The sequence below is a fragment of the Cinclus cinclus genome, chromosome 18 (genome assembly GCF_963662255.1).
Source record: "Cinclus cinclus chromosome 18, bCinCin1.1, whole genome shotgun sequence".
Taxonomy (NCBI): Eukaryota; Metazoa; Chordata; class Aves; order Passeriformes; family Cinclidae; genus Cinclus; species Cinclus cinclus.
In genome coordinates, this window is record NC_085063.1 from 15,625,248 (window position 1) to 15,644,251 (window position 19,004).

Below are 19,004 nucleotides of genomic sequence, written 5' to 3' on the forward strand. Positions count from 1 at the left end.
TAAATTAACAGGCACTTTTTATCGTTACTAATGCCTAGTAATAAATTTCTCATGTTCTCCCAATAGCATGCCTACTGTAATAGGAACTGAGGTACTCATTTCTGTACCAGATTTTGAAACAGGTAAAGCATGTGCTACCTGCCAAATCTACTTTATAAGAAAGACATTAGCATATTTGGCAGACATTTTGATTCTGTAAGACACCCGGCTTTTCCAGTGGTTTCTAAACCATCTTTTGCAGAAATTAACTAACTTTACCTTATGAACTACTTTAGTGCAGAACATTTTTGAGAAAGTAAAGTTTTAAATAATTGTATTATTCCCCTTGAGGTTATGCAGCTTTATCTATAGATGTTAATTCCTGTCTAGGAAAAGGATCAGATTGTGTCCTCTTTTATTTGCAGGTGTCACAAAATATGTCTTTTCAGGTCCTTGGACTCTGTGGAAGTTGGAGTTGCTTGGTGTTATTGTATACACTTTAAACTGCTCTGTCCTATGTTTTTTCAGGAATCCTCATATTGTGTTGAATATTGATCTTGCACCCACAATTCTGGATATTGCTGGATTGGCTATTCCATCTGATATGGATGGTAAATCCATTCTAAAGCTGCTGGATTCTGAGAGACCAGTAAATAGGTAAGAAATGGAAGTTTTGCATGGAAACATGCATGTGTTTGTACAAGAGACTGAACAGGTGCTCAGCAGCATGCAGAAAATTTAAAGGAAAATATAATAAAATCACCATCTACCTGATTACATAATTCACTGGAAAGTCTGAAGACTATTTGGCATATACAACTCACTTCAGTTATTTATTTACATTTTGGCATGTTCATATTCTAGATGTATGGCATACATGGCATCTATATATACTAAATGTAGTCTATGTAGAAGTGAGAGGGTTACACATGAAGGTCCTTAGCTATGTAAGTTATAGATTTAAATCTCTATGTGGCATCAATTGTAGCAAAGCTTTTAATATTGAATAAAGAGTAAAATAATTGAAGGTGGTTGTGTATCAGACTATTATGTAAAGACAGGCTAGCACTAAAACCTGCAGTTTTTATTTAAGACTTTCCATAAGTACTTTCATTGGAAAAAGACTGAGGAAGAGAATTAGACTTGCTAGAGAATGCTTGCAAGAGAAAATCAGCAGAAAAAGGGAAGGAGAACTATTTGCTTTACAAGTAGCTGGATGGAGGGGAAGGGGGAATGGAGTTAGGTGCTTTAGAATAGGATACTTTTTGGGTAGATGCAGAGTAAGACCCCTAATTTGAATCAGGAAATCCTGATTTAATTTGTGATCCTTTGAGAACAAGGAAAATTCAGTTAATCCCTTATGCCTTAAACATGCTTATGTTGAAGAAATTGTACTGCATAAACTAGTTGTGGATTTTGTTCCTGTGAGAATAACATGTCCTGTGGTTTTCAGTGGAAAGGCATAAGTTCCTGCTCCATAGAGATGTATGTCCTCTTGTACAGTTATATGGCATGTTTCTTGTTGGAATTAGGGGTGGGAGAGAAAATTGAGGCATAACTTGGTTACTGGTTTTGTGGGAAATGCATCTTCCTCTCCTCGTTTCCTCCTAGGTTTCATTTGAAGAAAAAGATGAAGGTGTGGAGAGACTCGTTCCTAGTGGAAAGAGGGTAAGGAAAGTGTTAATCACAAAGCTCAGTCTTTTTAAGTAGAAGGATATTGAATAACTAAAGCCAAAGCAGCACTCTGTGCAGTCTAAAGCCATTTAGCTGTGCCAGCAGGGACAGGGCTGCAGTTTGCCTAATGGCAGTGATTGTGTGATTGGAGGGAATGCATGGCCTCTGCCTACAGCCTGCATAAATGTGCTCTTGTGGTGGGGGCAGGGGAATTTACTTGGACTGAGAGATGGGAAGGTATCCCATTTTGCTTTCAGCTGCTGTCCCCCACCTTCCTGCTTGTATCATGGTATTATGAATAGCCCTTCATCTCTGCATCTGCTGGCCATTCCCTCTGCACCTCTGCCTTAATACATAAATGGGGGCACAATGGCTTTGCAAAGTGTAGAATGTGATGTGGTCTCTCTGTATTGACAGTGGTCACTGCCTGTCACTTAGGTATGCAATCAAGTGTTTTGATTTTATACATTTTTGTATGCTCCCTGAGAGCAGGACATGAATAACTTGAGTGTTATTGGACAGGCTAAGTGCTAGTTTCTACTGCACTGTTAAATTTTGGCTGCCAGAGATGCTATGGACTTGGCAAATAACTATTCCTCTGAGTCTTTTCAGCTGATTATATTTGTATGTTGAAGTTAATATTAATGTAAGAATATTTTTTTTTATTCTTTTCCAGTAAACTGCTACATAAAAGGGAGAATGAGAAGGTAGATGCCCAAGAAGAAAACTTTATACCCAAATACCAGCGTGTGAAAGACCTCTGTCAGCGAGCTGAGTATCAAACAGCTTGTGAACAGCTTGGCCAGGTAGGGCATTCTTACCCTGACTGCAAGTAAGCAGTTGGAATTGGGCTAAGCTCAACACCTTCACTGTGTCAATGTCCTTCACCTCATCATCAGTGCCAGTGTATAAATCAAATGGCTCATTCTGTGCCTTTGCTTAAAGCTTTATTACAGCATTTATGAGATTGACTGTCAGTCAGGAAATTGCTGATTCAAGTGTTCTTGAATTGAATTGATTCCTGACTACCATTAAGAAAACCGCCTAGGCTGTTTTAATGTTGTATTTCCCAAAGAGAATGTGGTTTGGGATTCATTAGAAGCTACAATGTACGTAACACACTGGCCTTGTTCAGATGCATACAGCTTACTTTGCTTCCAAGTCTCTCTTTAATTAATTTAGTTGTTGTTACTTGGAATTGCATATAGTAATGGGAAACTAAAATTCTGTTAACTCAGTATATCCCTCCTCTTAACAAAAAACACACTGGGAAAACACACGCGCACTTGTGACTGGAGGCAGGCTGTGTGTGTATATGGGCATAAAGCTCATTGATTGTATGTCATTTCCCTTGTTGCATAACTGTTCTGGGCACATATGACAATATATTCAGTTTAGATACAAGTTACATAGAAGAAATTAATGTAAAAAAAGAAAATTGAAAAAATAGGGTAGTATCAATACAAGGTCTTGACATGCACAGGAGAGGATTCTGTAAATTTGCCAGAGCAGTGCAAAGGCAAAGAATGGCTATCTCCATAAAATTCACCACTCTTGGCAAAATTGACTGTGTCATTGCACTCTCATGCATGTATGGGTCAGAGAACCCCTTTCCAAAGACTGTAACACATTCTGTGGACAATGGGGTGAAGGGGTACACATGCTAACGTGTCTGTTGTCACACACTGTCATTGCCTCATGTCCTGGCAGCCCAGAGGGCTGTCAGGGTAGATTAGTCAGTGGAATAGAGCTGTTCTTGCAGACAGGATATGAATGACTTGCCAAGATATAGTCAGTAATGGACTACTTAGGCTGCAGTAGTTCCTTTTTTTACTGTCAAAGGCCAGACTCCCTACTTCTGGCTCTACTGATCATGTAGTTCAGTGCACCTGTGAAATGAGTTCATTGCTCCTTAGGTGTTTGGATCCAATTTATATGTATAAGAATTTTTGAAATGTTCTTTTCCTCCTGTGGCTTCTTTGTCGGATTTAGTGTACAGAGCAATTATAATGTTCTGAACTTAAAGGAATACTATATGGAATAGTTTATTGTCATCAGAAGTCTTGAGCTGAAATTTTAGCTGAATGGGAGCAAGCCATTGTTTTATAAATTTCTAATGTTATTTGAGGGACTGGAGGAAAAGTTATTGTTTGCACTACAACATTGTCCAGTAAGTAGTATGGGGAAATACAACTTTTTTCTTCAAGAGAATTATGAAATGTCAACTCCATAGTCAAAATTAATAATAAATTCTGCAGTGTAGATGTGGCAGTAAGATATGCTTGTGCTGCATCCTCATTGTCAGGAGACAGAGAGGAGAAGAATTGTTTTGAGCAGTTTGGTCAGGCATAATAGGAAGTGGTGGGATGAAGTTGAACAAAAAAAGAAGTTACGTTGGAGACATCAGGAGAAATTGCCCGACAGTCAAGTCAATTAAAATCCGTGAAGGGCTCTCAAGGGAGTCTCTATCCATCTAACCCCTAGAGATTATATCCTAGTAGTCTGTCTATACAATGGGAATACTGGGAGATGAATGTGTTTATTTGAGAATAAATTGTGTCTAAATATGGATGCACCCAAAATCTCTTTAGAGTGAAGGAAGACTAACTTCTCAAATGACAAATGGGTGTTGTCTGTTTGCTGGTGCTGTTCACAGCTCTGCACAATAAGTAGAATGAGCCCAGGATAACAACATGGGGAGTTGATGTTGTGCAGATGCAATGCGATATTTAGTCTTCGGATACTGCAGGACAATACTCTATTTAACAGTACTTAAAGTGTTCAGTGCAAAAAGTGAATTTTCATATCCTGATGCAAAGATAAGTACCCACCTGGGTCGGAATTAGTTGAAAGCTTAATTCTTTGAATTAGTTGAGTCGTTGGGACTCTTGACTTAAACAAGTTTTGGGTACCTGTTATTCCATGCACAGAGTAGTCTGAGCAGTCCCAGGCAATCTGAAGTGTGAGCAGGAGACAAGAAACACAAATGGAGAACAAAGACTCAGAAGGGTAGTGAAGGACAAGAGACAAGGGCAGAGCTTAAAGGAGAGGTAAATAAAGCTTTGAATATGAGATGGAGAATTTCTGCTTTGTGAGCATGTAAGTTTGTGAATACAGGTCTACTTCCACAAAATTATTTTTCCAAATCTCTGTCACCCTCCTTAAGATATATTTGTTTTGATAAGAGATTACCAAGATCATGGAGATGAGGCTGTTCATTGTGTCTGAAACCTTGTTTCACAGTCCACTATGTGGAATTTTTTTGGTGTCACTAGTATATGTAAATTCTTCTGAGAGCAGTGGGAATCTGTGTTTTGCCACATTTTCTTTTTCAGTTATTAGGGTTTGGTGTGTGCTACTTATTTGCATCCAACAAAGGGTGACTGTAGAATCAGATGAAAGAGCAGCTCAGCATCTATATTCAAGGATTTAAGAGAGATGAGCTCTTTCCCATATGAAATTAAAAAAAAAACCCAAAATGCTTATCCTAGTACCTAATGGCTTCCACATGAATTATTTCTTTTCAGTGTAGTTTGGCCTTTCATTCGAAGCTGGCTGGTGAGTGGAAGCTGACCCACTTTTATCTGATAGCTGCATTAATGTGCTTTTGTGGAAGCCAATTATGATACCAGCATTGCTCTGTAGAGTATTCCCAGCAACTCCACAGTATCATAACAACAACTGCACAAAATCTCCCTTTAAGTAACTTGCCAATTTTGTGTACATTTGGTAAACATGGAATACCTGCAGCAGTGCTGACTGCTATAGGGAATCTATGCAATATGTGTAAAAAACTCCCCAAATTAAAAATATAGTAATTTTTTATTTGGCATAGTACAGTTATACTGCTAACTCATGATGAGAAATAGTTACCTGATTTCACATTATTTCCTTTTCAAATTAATTTTATTTTCAAAGCTTTATTTACATGCAAATCTGATGCAAGTAGAAATTTCCTTTAAATAGCATTAAAAGTACCATTTTATATGGCAGTTTTCACAGAAGAGCATTCAAAATGTAGATGTTTGCACTTTGTTTCTTTCAGGTGTTCTGTAAACAAAAGATTTGACATAGAGTCTTCCCTCCACTATCTTTGTACTGTACCAGGATCATGAAGGGATATTCTTTTGTAACTGCCCTGAAGATACCATAAGTAAAAGCACGTCACTTACTTGCTTGGTGCCCCCAGTTCTCTCACCTAACATGGTATACCAGTGATGAAAACTGTTCTGATCAGTGTGTGCCTTCCTTAGCAGTTCATGGCACCTCTACATCATATTCCTGATTCCACCACAATCATTATTAGCCATTGCTTAGTGCCAAGGGAGGATCAATAGAAAAAAAAAGCTTGTATTTTCTCCTTTTTCTGGGGCCACTGTAGCTTGAGGTTGTAACAACTAGACCTAGGAAACCCATGTGGTCCTTTCCAACCATAATGCAAATCTGTCATCATGCATATACCTGTGGAAAATCCTGGAAGCAACTAAATTATTTTTTAAAGAGATAATAAAATAATTAAATCTCTATATTAATAACTTCAGAGTGCCCCCGAGACACTTTGACTCACAGGTAGACATGATAACCATCGAGCAGGAAAACAATTATTTATAAATAGTGGATTAACTTGACTGCCAGGAAAAGTAAAAGCCCTTAGTTCACCACCTGCCAAAAACTTTTCAGATATTTTCTTCATTTAGGGCAAATGATATGCTCCTAAATCAAGACCTCTATCTTGTAACAAGTCAAAAGCAGAAAGTCCTGAAAGAGAGGGGAGTTTAACACCAACCGAAACTCAGTCAAAACCCCAGACTGCTCTGCAATCTTCATCCCAGCTCATATCAAAATTCCAAGAGAAGAACCTGGCTTTCTTCCTGCAAAGCCTGGCAGAACAGCTACTCAAACCATCACATAAGTTGCTTCTGCAATATATCCTGAAGTCTGTCAAGCTCACATTGTGCAAAACTTTCCAGACACCTCCTTTTAAAATTAAAGCTGTTCCAGCTGGAGATTTCCCATGATCCTCAGGCCAAGTTAGTTGCTGTGCTAAGCTGGTTCTGATGCTTCTGCTTCATTCCTTATCCCACTTCCCATTGCACAACTCATGCCACGCAGCTATTTGCTAGCAAAGCAGAAAAGTCTGGGCTTTATTGGTTTAATACACAAGTTGTTGGTAGTGAATAGAAATCTTGTTGAAATGTACACTGCAAAGGAGGAAAAAAATCAAACCGCACTTCATAACATGTTCTCTCTAGCTAAACTGTCTTCTATAAATTAGGACTACAATATCTATGAGACATGAATCTTAATGGCAGCAGTTGTAGACTGAACAGATGCCTTTTTCCCTTCCAGTAACGCTGTTTACCTTGAACATGCAAATGACCCATTGCCAGAAAAAGATATATTGTATTTTACTGTTTGTTAAAAATGTATTATTTCCTTCACAGCCCTTATCACCATGAAGTGGGTTTGCATCAGTGTCTTCTTACCATTACAACAATCATAGATGTTAATTCAAAGTCATTATCTGAGACCAAAACCAGAAATAAATAGCCATGACTTTCCCTGTAGGATTTTTTCCTACAATTCACTAGTTTCTTCAGTGAGTGTCTCTCAATTGACACTGCTTCCTTTGGGGAAAAACAGCCAATCATATGAGTCTTACTAGAAAATATTCCACTGAAACATATATTTCAGACCTGAGCCCATCATTCTGTGTATCAGCAGCTGGTTTTTGTTGTTTTCGGGTTTTATTTTTTTGTTTGTCTGTTTGGTTTTTTTTGTTTGTTTGTTTGTTTTTGTTTTGTTTTGTTTTTTTGGTGGTGGTGGTTGTTGTGCCAAAGAGATTCCATTTTATTTTACAGAAAAGTTAAAAGTGAAACACTGAGCTGCCACCAAGCTTCCCTAACAGCTCTAGGAGTCCAAGTTTCTACAGGACAATAATGTTTTCTGTCTTTGCCAACAACCTGAGAAAAACCCATCAGTAATATCAGTCTTTAATTTATGCAGATGCTCTCTGAACAGAATATTTTTTTTTCCTTTTATGAAACAGTACAGTTACAGTTTAGTTACCTCTTCTCTGCTGTGCTTTGCTCCTTGTGTTATTTTCCATAGGGCTAATGAGGACAAAGTAACAAAATCCAGAAGGATACACACAAGATCCTACTCTGCAAGAGGTTGTTTTCTTGTTTTTGCTGGCAGTTGGTCCTACTGGTCAGATGGTACTAGGTTCAGGAAACAGACAACTTGAATTTACCATTCTTTTGTCTCATACACATTACTGCTTCTCTGTTCTAGTTGACTTAATCAGTTCATGTCTTCTGCACAACACCTCTCTGATTCAGGCAGTCAGACCTCTCTCCTCTCAGCTATTTTTTTGACTGGTTGTACCCAGTTTCTTAGTTCTTCCCAAAAGGTATTTACCTCCTTAACTTTTTAACATTTTTGCTGGGTTCATCCCCTGGTACCTTCCCATTCATCCAGTGACAAAGGATTAAGTTTGGTTTCTGTTGCTTCATGTTATCAGTATATAAATGAAGACCAGGAATATGGTTTTCATTCCAATGTGACATAATTCCATTACGACTCAAGATTTTTGGAGATTCGGACCTCTGAACTCTCAGCTCACTTTCAGTTATCACATACTACATACCACTCCAACCTTGAAATTATTAGATAGATGAGCAATTTATTGACAGAATATTTTGAGGGCTTTTTAATGCTGCAAACTGTAGCTGACATGAGGCAACATGTGGGACAATCACAAGTAGCATGCAAATGAAGAATCAGGTATTGAGCTAATTTTAAGATTACAATGATATAATTAATCATTAATATAATAATTGGGTTGTGGTATCAAATGGTCCCCGCTGCTGCATTAGCCATTGCACAAGCCAAGAAGTCAGTGCAGTCTTAGCAGAAATTACATCAGCTGTGAAGGAAAAAATCAGCAGCACCAAAAGGGGAATTGATTTGTTTGAGGTTCCAAACTGAGCCTGTAACAGCACGGAGACTGAATCCAGTTTCCTGACCTCCAGTAGTCTTTTAACTGAAGTACACCACTACCCATATCAGGATATTTTTAAAAACTGTGATTTTTATTAACTTTTAGTGTCAATTTCAGCAAGCTACTTGCAACAGCCAATACTGTAATGACAAGGAGTTAAAAAATCTCTTATCCAGAAATGCAAATTTCTTGATTGGTAAGCAACAATCAAAAAAATCCTGTAAGTAAAATAGTTTCTGAAATCATTATAGGCTATTTCTAGTTCAAGGAGGGAAACAGTTTTGTTAATTACAGTTCCTTGTAAGGAATAAAATCCTCAGATAACAGCTCTAATAAATCATCATTATTTTAATTGTCATGGTTTGTTGCCTCCTAATTTTATCAGTTCCAAGGCGGATAAAATTTTTAATGTATGAAGTTATCAGCAAGTCATTTCTTGCTGCAGTCACAGATTAAGACTTTGATCCTGAAAGTTGATCAAGTGGAACTTGTTTTGAGATTCAGGAACTCCAAAGATCTGCTGAAGTGCTGTTGAAGTTATCTGGACTCTTGCTGGTTTGATATATGCCACTAATCAAGAGAACTTGAATTCTTTCATAACCTCAGTGTATCTCTGTTAGCTACAAAAGTACCAATAAACCACAAAAGATAGATGGATCCAAAACTTTCTTCCAAATTAAAAAATAAATTCTCTTCCAACCTCCCTGCTCAGGCAGGTTCATTCTAGAGCACATGGGACAGGACTGTGTCCAGCTGTTTCTGGAATCTCTCTGGGGTATTCTCTACACCCTCTCTGGCCATTATGTTCCAGCGTTCAGTTATCTGCACTGTGGGGAAGTTCTTCCTCATATTCAAGTGGAACTTCCTGTGCATCGGGTTCTGCCACTTGCCTCTTGTCCTGCTGGCAGCACCAAAGCAGAGCTCCATCCCCTGAGCCCTCCTGCATACAGCAGCAGCTGTGGGTGAGGTCCCCTTTGCTGAGCAGCCCCAGCTCCCCCTCAGCCTTTCCTCAGCAAGGAGCTGCTCCAGTCCCTTCATCTCCACAGCCTCTGCTGGACCTGCTCCAGGAGCTTCATGTTTCTCTTGCTCCGAGGAGCCCAGAACTGGACATAGCACTTCAGATGTGCCTCACTAGGGCTGAGTAGAGGGACAGGATCATCTCAGGGATCTGACAACGCACTCCGGGATACCATTGGCACTCTTGGCTCCCAAGACACTGCTGGCTCATGGACAACTAACTGTCCACCAGGACCCCCCAGGTCCTTCTCTACAGCGCAGATGGTATGCTGTGCACTAGAAAGCAATTTAAAATGCCAGAATTAACAGTGTTTAAAGCTTCCTAACAGTTAAGCAGAGGTTTTCACAGTTTTCTTGCAATTCCTGCCCTTTTCCTCTAAGTTTGAAAGCATCCTGTGGGAATAACTGCAGCTGATAGAGCCATGATATCAACCTAGAGAATTTGCATTTGGACATACAAGCAGACCCAGGATAAGCTGTTGAATCCCAGACATATTCACACACATGCCCCTATCTGTTTTGGGGGGAAAAAAAAGTAAAGGCTTAAGACTTTCCTTCCCCTGCTCTCCCCCCCCCCCATGTGTTCAGCATTTCCTTCTAATGTAGTTTCTGTAGCTCTGCACTGCAAAACTGCACTGGGGCCTGCTGATGCATACAATGTGCCCCAAAGTGAAGTCTTTGAGATGCTTTGAGATGTCACTGTAGCATACAGCTGCTCTAAAACCTGAAGGATTTTTTCCAGTTCACCTGGAGGGGGGAAATGATCATCCATCTCTTGAAGAGAGATGAAAGCAATGGAGAAAAAATAGGTTTTGGCCAAACATCAGATTACTTGCAGTAATTCTTATCATGTCATTGAACTTGCCCTCTGTTGAAACTTCATTTTTCATATATTAAAATTAACCTAGAGTATAGAGCTCTAGTGAGCAGAAAATGCAGTTTGTTTATATATTTTCAAAAATAATGTTCAGATGAAACGAGAAACAGCAACAGACATTTTTACATCTCTTTTAATTGTGAAAGAAAGCATTCCGTATTCTAGCAAACTAACTTTTAGTTCAAACCTCAGTCTGTATGTGCATCAATCAGTGTTAGGCATTTATAAAAGTAAGAGAGCAATTTATTCTTCAGATGTTACTTCTTTACTGCAGCTGGGTAAATAGTTACTGCTTTGCAAATGAAGATATTCATGCAAAGGATTTATTGTCAATATCTCTCCTTGATTTCCTGATTCATTGTGCCGTAAATTAAACTGGGTTTATCTGCATCAGAGAAAGGCTGGGCTGCCCAGGAGGCTGAAAACAGATACAGCTTGGCAGGTAGGTGTCTGAGGAAATCAGTGGGCACACCATAAAACAGATCATTTTAAAGGCAAGGTTCTGCCACAGAGGTAGGTAAATGTGCTGCAACTGGCCACTTCATTTTTGACTCCTATTAAATTCTGATAATAAAAGCATAGTGATCTTGTTTTCTTACTTTGCTGTCCTGCAAACAATGGAGTGAATGTCAATGAAAAATATACACTTTGTTGTCTTGGCCTTTGCACACCTTGCTGTGCAAGCTGAAGTGGCTGAGTCTCCCTTGTAGAGCTGTAGGCTGCTGTAAAATAGAATCTTCCCTGGAAGATGCTGCTGTTTTTATTTTTGTTCTTTTATTTAGAAAATTCTCAATATTCCAATGAGTCCTGGAGACACAAGCTTACAGGATTTTGTAGTAGGGAAGAAGAGGAACTCTTCTCAAGACTCAACCAGAAGCTGAGTGTTTCTCAGAAACTTTTTTTAAAGCAGTAGTGGCTGCTACTGTAAGGGGTTTTTTAATGTGTCTCTAAGTCTCTGTATCTAGTAAAGTGTTGATAAATTAAGGAGCAGGTGAAATAATTTTGTGATGTACCTGGGAAGTAGGTAGAATTTCTGTGCCAAGTTGAAGGTAGCTAAACTTCCTTGCCCTTGATACAGCTCTGACAGCAGCACAAAGGAACTGCGAGCAAGTTATTTCAGGTTTTGAGTATCAGAGTGAATTGGAGATCGGGGACAGTATTTTCTTCAGTGTGAGTGCAAGAGGGAGGGGTTTCTCACTTCAGAGACATCCAGTGCAGCTTGCCCTTAGAATTCAAGCCCAAGGGTGTTGAATGGAAAAAGCTATTGTGAGAGCTATTATCTGTCAAGATGGAGATAAACTCATGCAGCTAAGGACTTCCACAGCTGATCTGACCCTTTGAAAGGCCATTGTAGAGAATTGGGCACTTTTGTAGAGCAATCCTGGAAAACAGTTCATCCCCAGAGGTGTTCAAGGACAGGTTGGATGGAGGTCTGAGCAACCTGGTCTAGTGAAAGGTGTCCCTGTGTATGGCAGGGGTATGGAATGAGGCGGTCTTTTAGGGTCCCTTCCACCCCAAACCTATATATGATTCTATCCGGAAAGCTCCCAGAAAGCTGGAGGTTTTGGTCCCACTGTGCTGAGAGTTATAAGACTCTCAGGATTAGGATGTGGCTTGGATGGCATAAACCGTAACTTGGTTTATGCCACAGTTATGCTTCTGAAAGTTGTCACCTTCATGTTTTTAGCTGTAGTATTGATTTTTAAAAGAAATTTAAATTGTTTTGCCTCCAAGAGGCAAAATCAGAAATAAATGCAAAGGTGTTCGAAACCCTTTGGTGTTCCAAAGAGTTGTTGTTTTGTCTGAAAATGGAAGATTACAAAAATCTGGTTTGATAATAGGTGCTTACTATTTACTACATTTACCCGTTTTACTACAAGGAATATCTGATAAATTGCTGGAGCTGGCCATTAGACAGACCACAGCTGGGACAGATTTTTAATGACCAAATTTTTCTTCCAGAAATGGCAGTGTGTGGAAGATGCCAGTGGAAAACTCAAGCTGCACAAGTGCAAGGGAATGGCAGACTTGGCAGCTGCAAGCAACAGCAAAGGCAATTCCAATATTTTGCCCAAGTATTACAACAGGAATAGCGAAGACTGCAGTTGTGAAGAGAATGAATACAAGCTGAGCCACATCAGACAGAGAAAGAAACTCTTCTCCAAGAAAAGTAAGCACACCCACTGCATCTTCTATCTTTGCCTTAGAAGGCAGTTGTTTGCTAACTCACATAATTGTCTTGACTGTTATAGGCATTGAATTGTGCTAGCATATTTCCTGTGTATCTCAACTATGAAACAGCATGCTTCATATTGGACAATCAGATTTGAGAGTATCTGTCTTTAGGAAGAACGTTTAGTTCTGGGAAATCCAGTGCCCATGCTGAAAATTGCACAGTTACACAGGCTATGGAGTATGAACAGTGTTCTTCAGCAAATACTTCAGTTTTCAGCAGCTCCTGCAATGCTTGGAGCTGTTTCCTCAGTACTTTATTTTTAAATAAGGATGTGTGTACTTTGTTACAGAAGCTGCTTGCTTCTAACATCCTTTTCTTCTGCTCAGTCAGCAGAGACAAGGCTGACTTTAAATCAGAGATAACAGCCGAAGGGGATGACTGTTTCTGGTTTCCTTGGCACAGATTAGTGCTTTTTCAGAAAGCCCAATTTACTGACTCTGTTAAACCTTAGTCAGACTAACATCTGTATTTGAAGTATGTAGTCTAATTATAGATTAAGAGTAAATGGCAACACAGAATTATTAGTTGCTTGTAATGTTTCTTTCATCTCACTTCACAAATACAGAGCCTTAATTATTTTGCAGATTAGTCTTTGTATATAATGGCACAAACTTGAAACACGGAGTTTAAATTTATCTTCTCCCATTATATTTGTCTTGCAAGCTAATAAGTAGTTACTAAGCAAATTCTCTCAACTATACTACATGTTTAAATATGGGGTACAGCCGACAGTCAGAAAAAAACACTAGAATTTGTGCTTATTTAACTACATTTTTTTAAGTCACAGAAGGAAGTCAAGTCACGGGGAGTCAACAGCAGTAGATGGAAGGCATTTAATGAGGAAAGGAAAACAATTTGAGTGAGGGCAACATAATGCTATCTGAGAATAGTTAGCACTTACTTAAGTACTTCTCATTGTTGCTTTCTAAACATTAATTGTATGTTAACTGATGTAGTTTTCACAACTTCCAAAGGACGTTGTTCAGTGTATAATTACCTTTAGATTTTCTGTGTGGGAAGTTGAGGTAAAAAAAGTGAAACTTCCTCTCACTGGGGGATCAGAATGGTTTTTTCCCTGTATTCTGCTCCAAAGAGACAGAGTTTACACTATACCCTTCAGCTCATTAGCCTCATTGAACCTTAAGGCATAAACTTCAGCAACGTAAAATAGTATCTTTGACAATCACCTTGCCATTGCCTGTGTCTAAAGTATTTACCTCCACAGATGCTTTCTTTTTCCCTCTTCCCACATCCAAGGTGTGTTATACAGGGAAGAGGTTAGCTTGGACATAATTGACAGAGATTTTTTCATTTGGTGTTGGCTGTTCTTCTACATACACTGATCTAATAATCACACACCAAATGTAAGTGAGCCCAAAGCAGTACAAGTTAAGGCAACATGCCAAGGTTTTTCTAAACAGCTTATGTGGAAAGCTGTCTCACTGGACTGTGGTTAGTTAAGAGAGTGACCTGGATACTCATTATGCATATTTGTTTGCTTGGTTTTTTTTCCATGAGACTTGGGATAAAGTGTGGTTTGTTCTGGGTTGCATAATTGTTAGGGCACCTTTGGGGCCTGCTACTCAGAATTTGATGAGTGCATGAGATTGTTGCATTGCAGCCCTGCTTGAATGCCAGTAAATGCTATTCATTAGTTTGAATGACTGCCAAACAGAAAATAGAAGTTTCTAACTGGACTAAGGGTCACGTCCACATTAATGCAGTAGTTCCAAGCAGTAGCTGAGTTTTGAAGGAGATGCCCTGATCACTCATTTCTGTTGTGCACAACAGAGGTAGATTAGCAAAAGGTCATTTTATTGGATTCCAATCTTAAGTCATTTGCAGAAAAGCAGAATGGAAGCCCTGCATCTAGGGTGCATCAAGCGTGTTGTAAACCCTAATAGGGTATAAAGATTGGTGTTTCAGGAATATTGAAACCAGTTACGTATGAGAACAGATGGTCGGAAAGACTGAATTGCTGGTACAGGGACTGGAGCACCAGATGTTTTGATAAAATAATTACTTTCTAGTGTAGGCATGGTCTAGAATGCATTTTCAGATGCACCAGTGCATTTAGCAGGCAACAGTGTTTTCTAAATTGAGTAAGGTCAGTTTTGCAACATGTCATATGTGCCATTTGGACAATGTGAAAGTACACAACTTGACTGCAAAGCACTTAAGTGCCAGCAATCCAGAAACATTGATATTTGATATGTCTGGGTTTAGGTGTCTGGAATGTTTGCATTTTTGTCCTCTTTATTTCTTTAGTATGCTCTTATTTTTATAAGGAAGATCAAACAGAGCTTTGCAGCAGGTAGAAAGTTTAAAGTAAATAGTGAGCTCTCAAAATCTTTGGCTGTATTGTGGCCTATTATGTTTTTCTTGCTGTGGATTTGATCTCTTCTTCCTGTGGTGAACAAGTGCATGTGATTAAATGAATTCTTCAGCTGCATGTCTGATAATGATGATAGGCCACACTGAATAATAAAGAAAAAGTGGTGTGTGCAAAGAGACTAGTGCATTTGAATTCTACTTTCCCTGACATTCATTTTACTTTTGAGGTGGTCTCAATGCTGGATCAAAATGACATTTTTAATAACATTCTTTGTTACTAAAAAAAGTCCATTGTTTTACAAATAATGCATTTGAAGTATGATTTTTGATGGCAGTTCTGAAAATAGGATACAAGAAAGTACCTCTACACTTTATCCATATTTGTAGACACTAGAAATATTTTTTAAATATATTTGAAGTGCTCAGTTTTACCTTGTGTAATCAAAAAAAAAAAAACAAACCTCTTTTGTCCACCAAATGAAAAATACATAGACATCTGTGGAAAACTTTGTTCCTTTCAGGTTCCAGTGAAGACAAACATGCTGATCAAGTGATGCAATACCAGCTGGATGAGTGGGGCTCTGAAAGCAGTTGTCTTTCTTGGTTTAAATTCCTCTGGACTCCCATTTTGCAACTCAATTTTGAGGTAGTAACTTCTTAGCAGTACCATCTCTAAGACAGCTGGTTTCTGTAGTTGTTGAGGAAGACAGGCATCAGATTCAGAGAGCTTACCAAAGCCAGAATTTAATAACCTGAAGAAAGGAGCATAGATGTTTTTGGCTAGATATTTAATAAGAGCCCTGGATTGACTGTTTCTAGGCTGTGTACAGAGGTAAATGGATTGGAGAGTAAAACCTGGGGAAGGATTGACTAATAAGTAATTAAACATTAGTATTTATGCCTGCAGTGCACTTAGCAGATGGGAGCGCACAGTACAAATGAATATTGATCTTACTAAATATTTTAGCCACTTCAAAGCTTTATACTAATCACACACTGAGTCAGCACTGTGGGTGGCATGTTAGGATAAAGCAATAGAAGCAGTCCTTTATGAGCTGCCTCATTCCAGACCAATTAGTGGCAAGGCTGTGTTAGTTTGGCTGCAAAGGGAGGAGTAACCTGGCTCCTAGCTGTTCAGGGACACCTACTTGATGGTTCCCTGGAGCTAGCTACTGAGCTCCAGCATGCTATGTTGGTGTATTAGACTTGGAAGGAAGATTGATTGTTAGTTGGCTAAGCTGAGCAAGATAAAATGAAGGAATGATTAAAGAAATGTGAGTTTATACTTTGAATCTCATTGGTAGGGTGTAGCTTTTTAGAACTTCCTCCTACCCTGGAAAAGATGGGAGTTTCCTTCTCATTTATTCAAACATTTCCTGAATGGGTGCCTGAAATACGGCTGGTCTTTTGTGGTATTTTTTATCCTTTCAGCAGTGATTCACCTGGCTTAATATCAGCAGTAAACTTTGAACCACACATGGAAAATGTGCAAAATCAGACAATCCAGCTGGTATTCTGCTTTCTCTTGTGTGGCACTGACAAAAATACCATGCTTGGCCCAGTTTCATGTAGGAGGAGGTGTTTATTCTGCTTCCCACAGTCTGCAAAATGGCTTTTGAGACTGTGCAATCTATCTGAAATGAATGTAAGGCTTATTGAAAGAAGTCGTTCTGCATTAATGCCAGAGAGTGACAGTTAAGGTACTTTTTTGTCAATTTTGGTTCAACCTCCAGTTCCATATTTTCTTTTCCCCCTGCTTGTTTTTCTGGAGAGATTATCCCACTGAAGAAGCTGGCTTTTCTGTGGAGCTCGGGATTGCGAGAAGGATTGGTCTTCTCATTTGGTACACTGGTTGAATTTTTCCTTTATCAGATTGCAGAGGGAAGTCCCATCTCCTGAGGTGTGCTGTGTGTTTCAGTCTCTTTAAATTAGAAGTGACCAAAGGATCCAAGGGACTTAGCTGTTTCTAGTAATGTCTGTGGTAACTCCAAGCCTCATATACAGAGTAAAGCCTCAGGCTCCCCTAGGGCAGGGAGCACAAGAGAGTCTGTGGTACCTAGGTTGTTCTTTTTTTCTCAAGGAACGAGATGATTATGCCTAATGAGTGCCTCTCAGCAGTCACTGGTGGTGAGCAGGAAATATGGTCAGAGATGGACCCCACCATATAGCAGGGAAGCTTAAATATAGATTTAGATTTCATAACTAGGTTCTCTTTGTGCCATTCCAGACCAAACAGAAGAGGAGTTCTGGGGATTTGGGCTGGAACAGAGAACTTTGGAAAACAGTCATAAGGAAAAGATCAGTGAGAATCTCGTATTGCACAGCGACAATTCATAACAAATGCTTCATTTGGCTTTTGAGCTGCAAATGGAGAAGCAGAGTTTGAGGGAGTACATAGCACTGGAGTGTGGTGCTTACATGGAGAAACTGACTGGGCTGCACATCAGGAAAAGAATTGCATGTGGATAAAAGTAAAGATTCAGGTATTAATCAATTCCAAATAAAAATCAAGAATCTAGCCTTGAAGAATGAATATAGAACTGGGAAAAGGCTCAACCTGAGCACTGGGAATACTGGGACAACTTCAAGAATGTGTTGCAGGAAGGGACGTGGTGCTAGCAGGGAAGGATTGTATGGTGGACAGCAGAAAAGCACAGAGAACTGCTCCTTGAGGGTGACTGGTGGCCTGGCTACCATGACTGTCACAGTGCTTAAGGTGTCGCTGCCATCTGGTGATCATGGGGGAAGAGCAAGCATCCATTGAAACGAGCTATTTGTTCTCACTGTTGCTGGACTCTAGATCATTTTCTTTCCCCTTTGGCATTCTTGGGTGTTTGCCTTGTACCTGCCCTCTCATGCCCTGAGGTATCCATCCATCCACCCACCTGTCTGTCCATCCATGCCAAAGTCAAGGAAGCAGCAGCTCACAGGACAACTGCAACAAACACTGTCTTCCAGTTAATAACAAACAGCACAGTATGGGCTGGAGTTTTTCCTTCCAAGAACCACAAAGAGGAACAAATTGTAACATGCTGTTTCTGCCTCTCTTTCACTTTTTCCATGCAGAATTCAAACCAAGCTATGTCCGAAATCGCTCTGTCCGTTCTGTACCTGTTGAGCTGGATGGGGCTGCCTATAACCTGGCTTTAGAGGATGGATACCAGCCCATCTTACCAAGGAACATCACCAAACGGCACAAGGTGCAGAGGGCTGTTTTCCATGAGGAGGAAGGTAGAGACATGGGGGAATACAGTGGCACTGGTAGCATTGCAGAGTACACAGCCCCTAATCTGATCAAAGTGACCCACAGGTAAGTGCACACGGTAGATTTTTAAAAGCTTTTGTTCCTTAAGTGACTGCTTTACATAAGTGGGTGGGATGAAGTGTGCTAAGCATGTCATATCTCTTTTGGATACCCAGTCTAGCTTCACTAAAATTCTTATTCCCATGTGTACAATAGTCTTCAGTTTTGTTTTAGTTTTGTCAGTGCACAGGGGCATGAAGCTCCTGAAGACCTGCAGCAGTGCTTTTGTGTGTTCTGCATTGGGTGGAGATAGTAACCACTCATTAGTGCATATGATTCCAGTGAGGACTGGCAAAACTGTTGGCAACAGGGGTGTTAAACCTGCATGAAACCAGGAGAGGCCTTACCCCTGGCAATCAGTGTGCAATGGGTAACCTGGCCTGGCTGGAGACCAAAGGCCCTGACTGGAGCATGAACTGGTTTTGTATCACTGGTGGTTTTGTACGGAGTTTTCTGGAACCAGTGCTAGGAGAGGAAAATCTGTAGTATGAATGAAGTTGGATGGACCAGGAGCATTGGGAAATGGAACATACTGAGAGAGAGGGAAGGCAATTGTCCGACCACTCTGACAGCTAAAAAT

At 39.7% G+C, this 19,004-nt stretch overlaps 1 protein-coding gene across 5 annotated transcripts in view; it reads left to right on the forward strand.

Moving 5' to 3' along the window:
• The window catches only part of SULF2 (sulfatase 2), a 49,728-nt gene that overhangs the window by 21,039 nt on the left and 9,685 nt on the right, over positions 1 to 19,004 (forward strand). For all 5 annotated transcript variants that reach the window (XM_062505052.1, XM_062505054.1, XM_062505050.1 and 2 more), the window contains exons 7-11: positions 508 to 636; positions 1,591 to 1,647; positions 2,330 to 2,459; positions 12,513 to 12,720; positions 18,187 to 18,430. In XM_062505052.1, the coding sequence (XP_062361036.1) occupies positions 508 to 636; positions 1,591 to 1,647; positions 2,330 to 2,459; positions 12,513 to 12,720; positions 18,187 to 18,430 (768 nt within the window). The remainder of the gene's footprint in view (positions 1 to 507; positions 637 to 1,590; positions 1,648 to 2,329; positions 2,460 to 12,512; positions 12,721 to 18,186; positions 18,431 to 19,004) is intronic.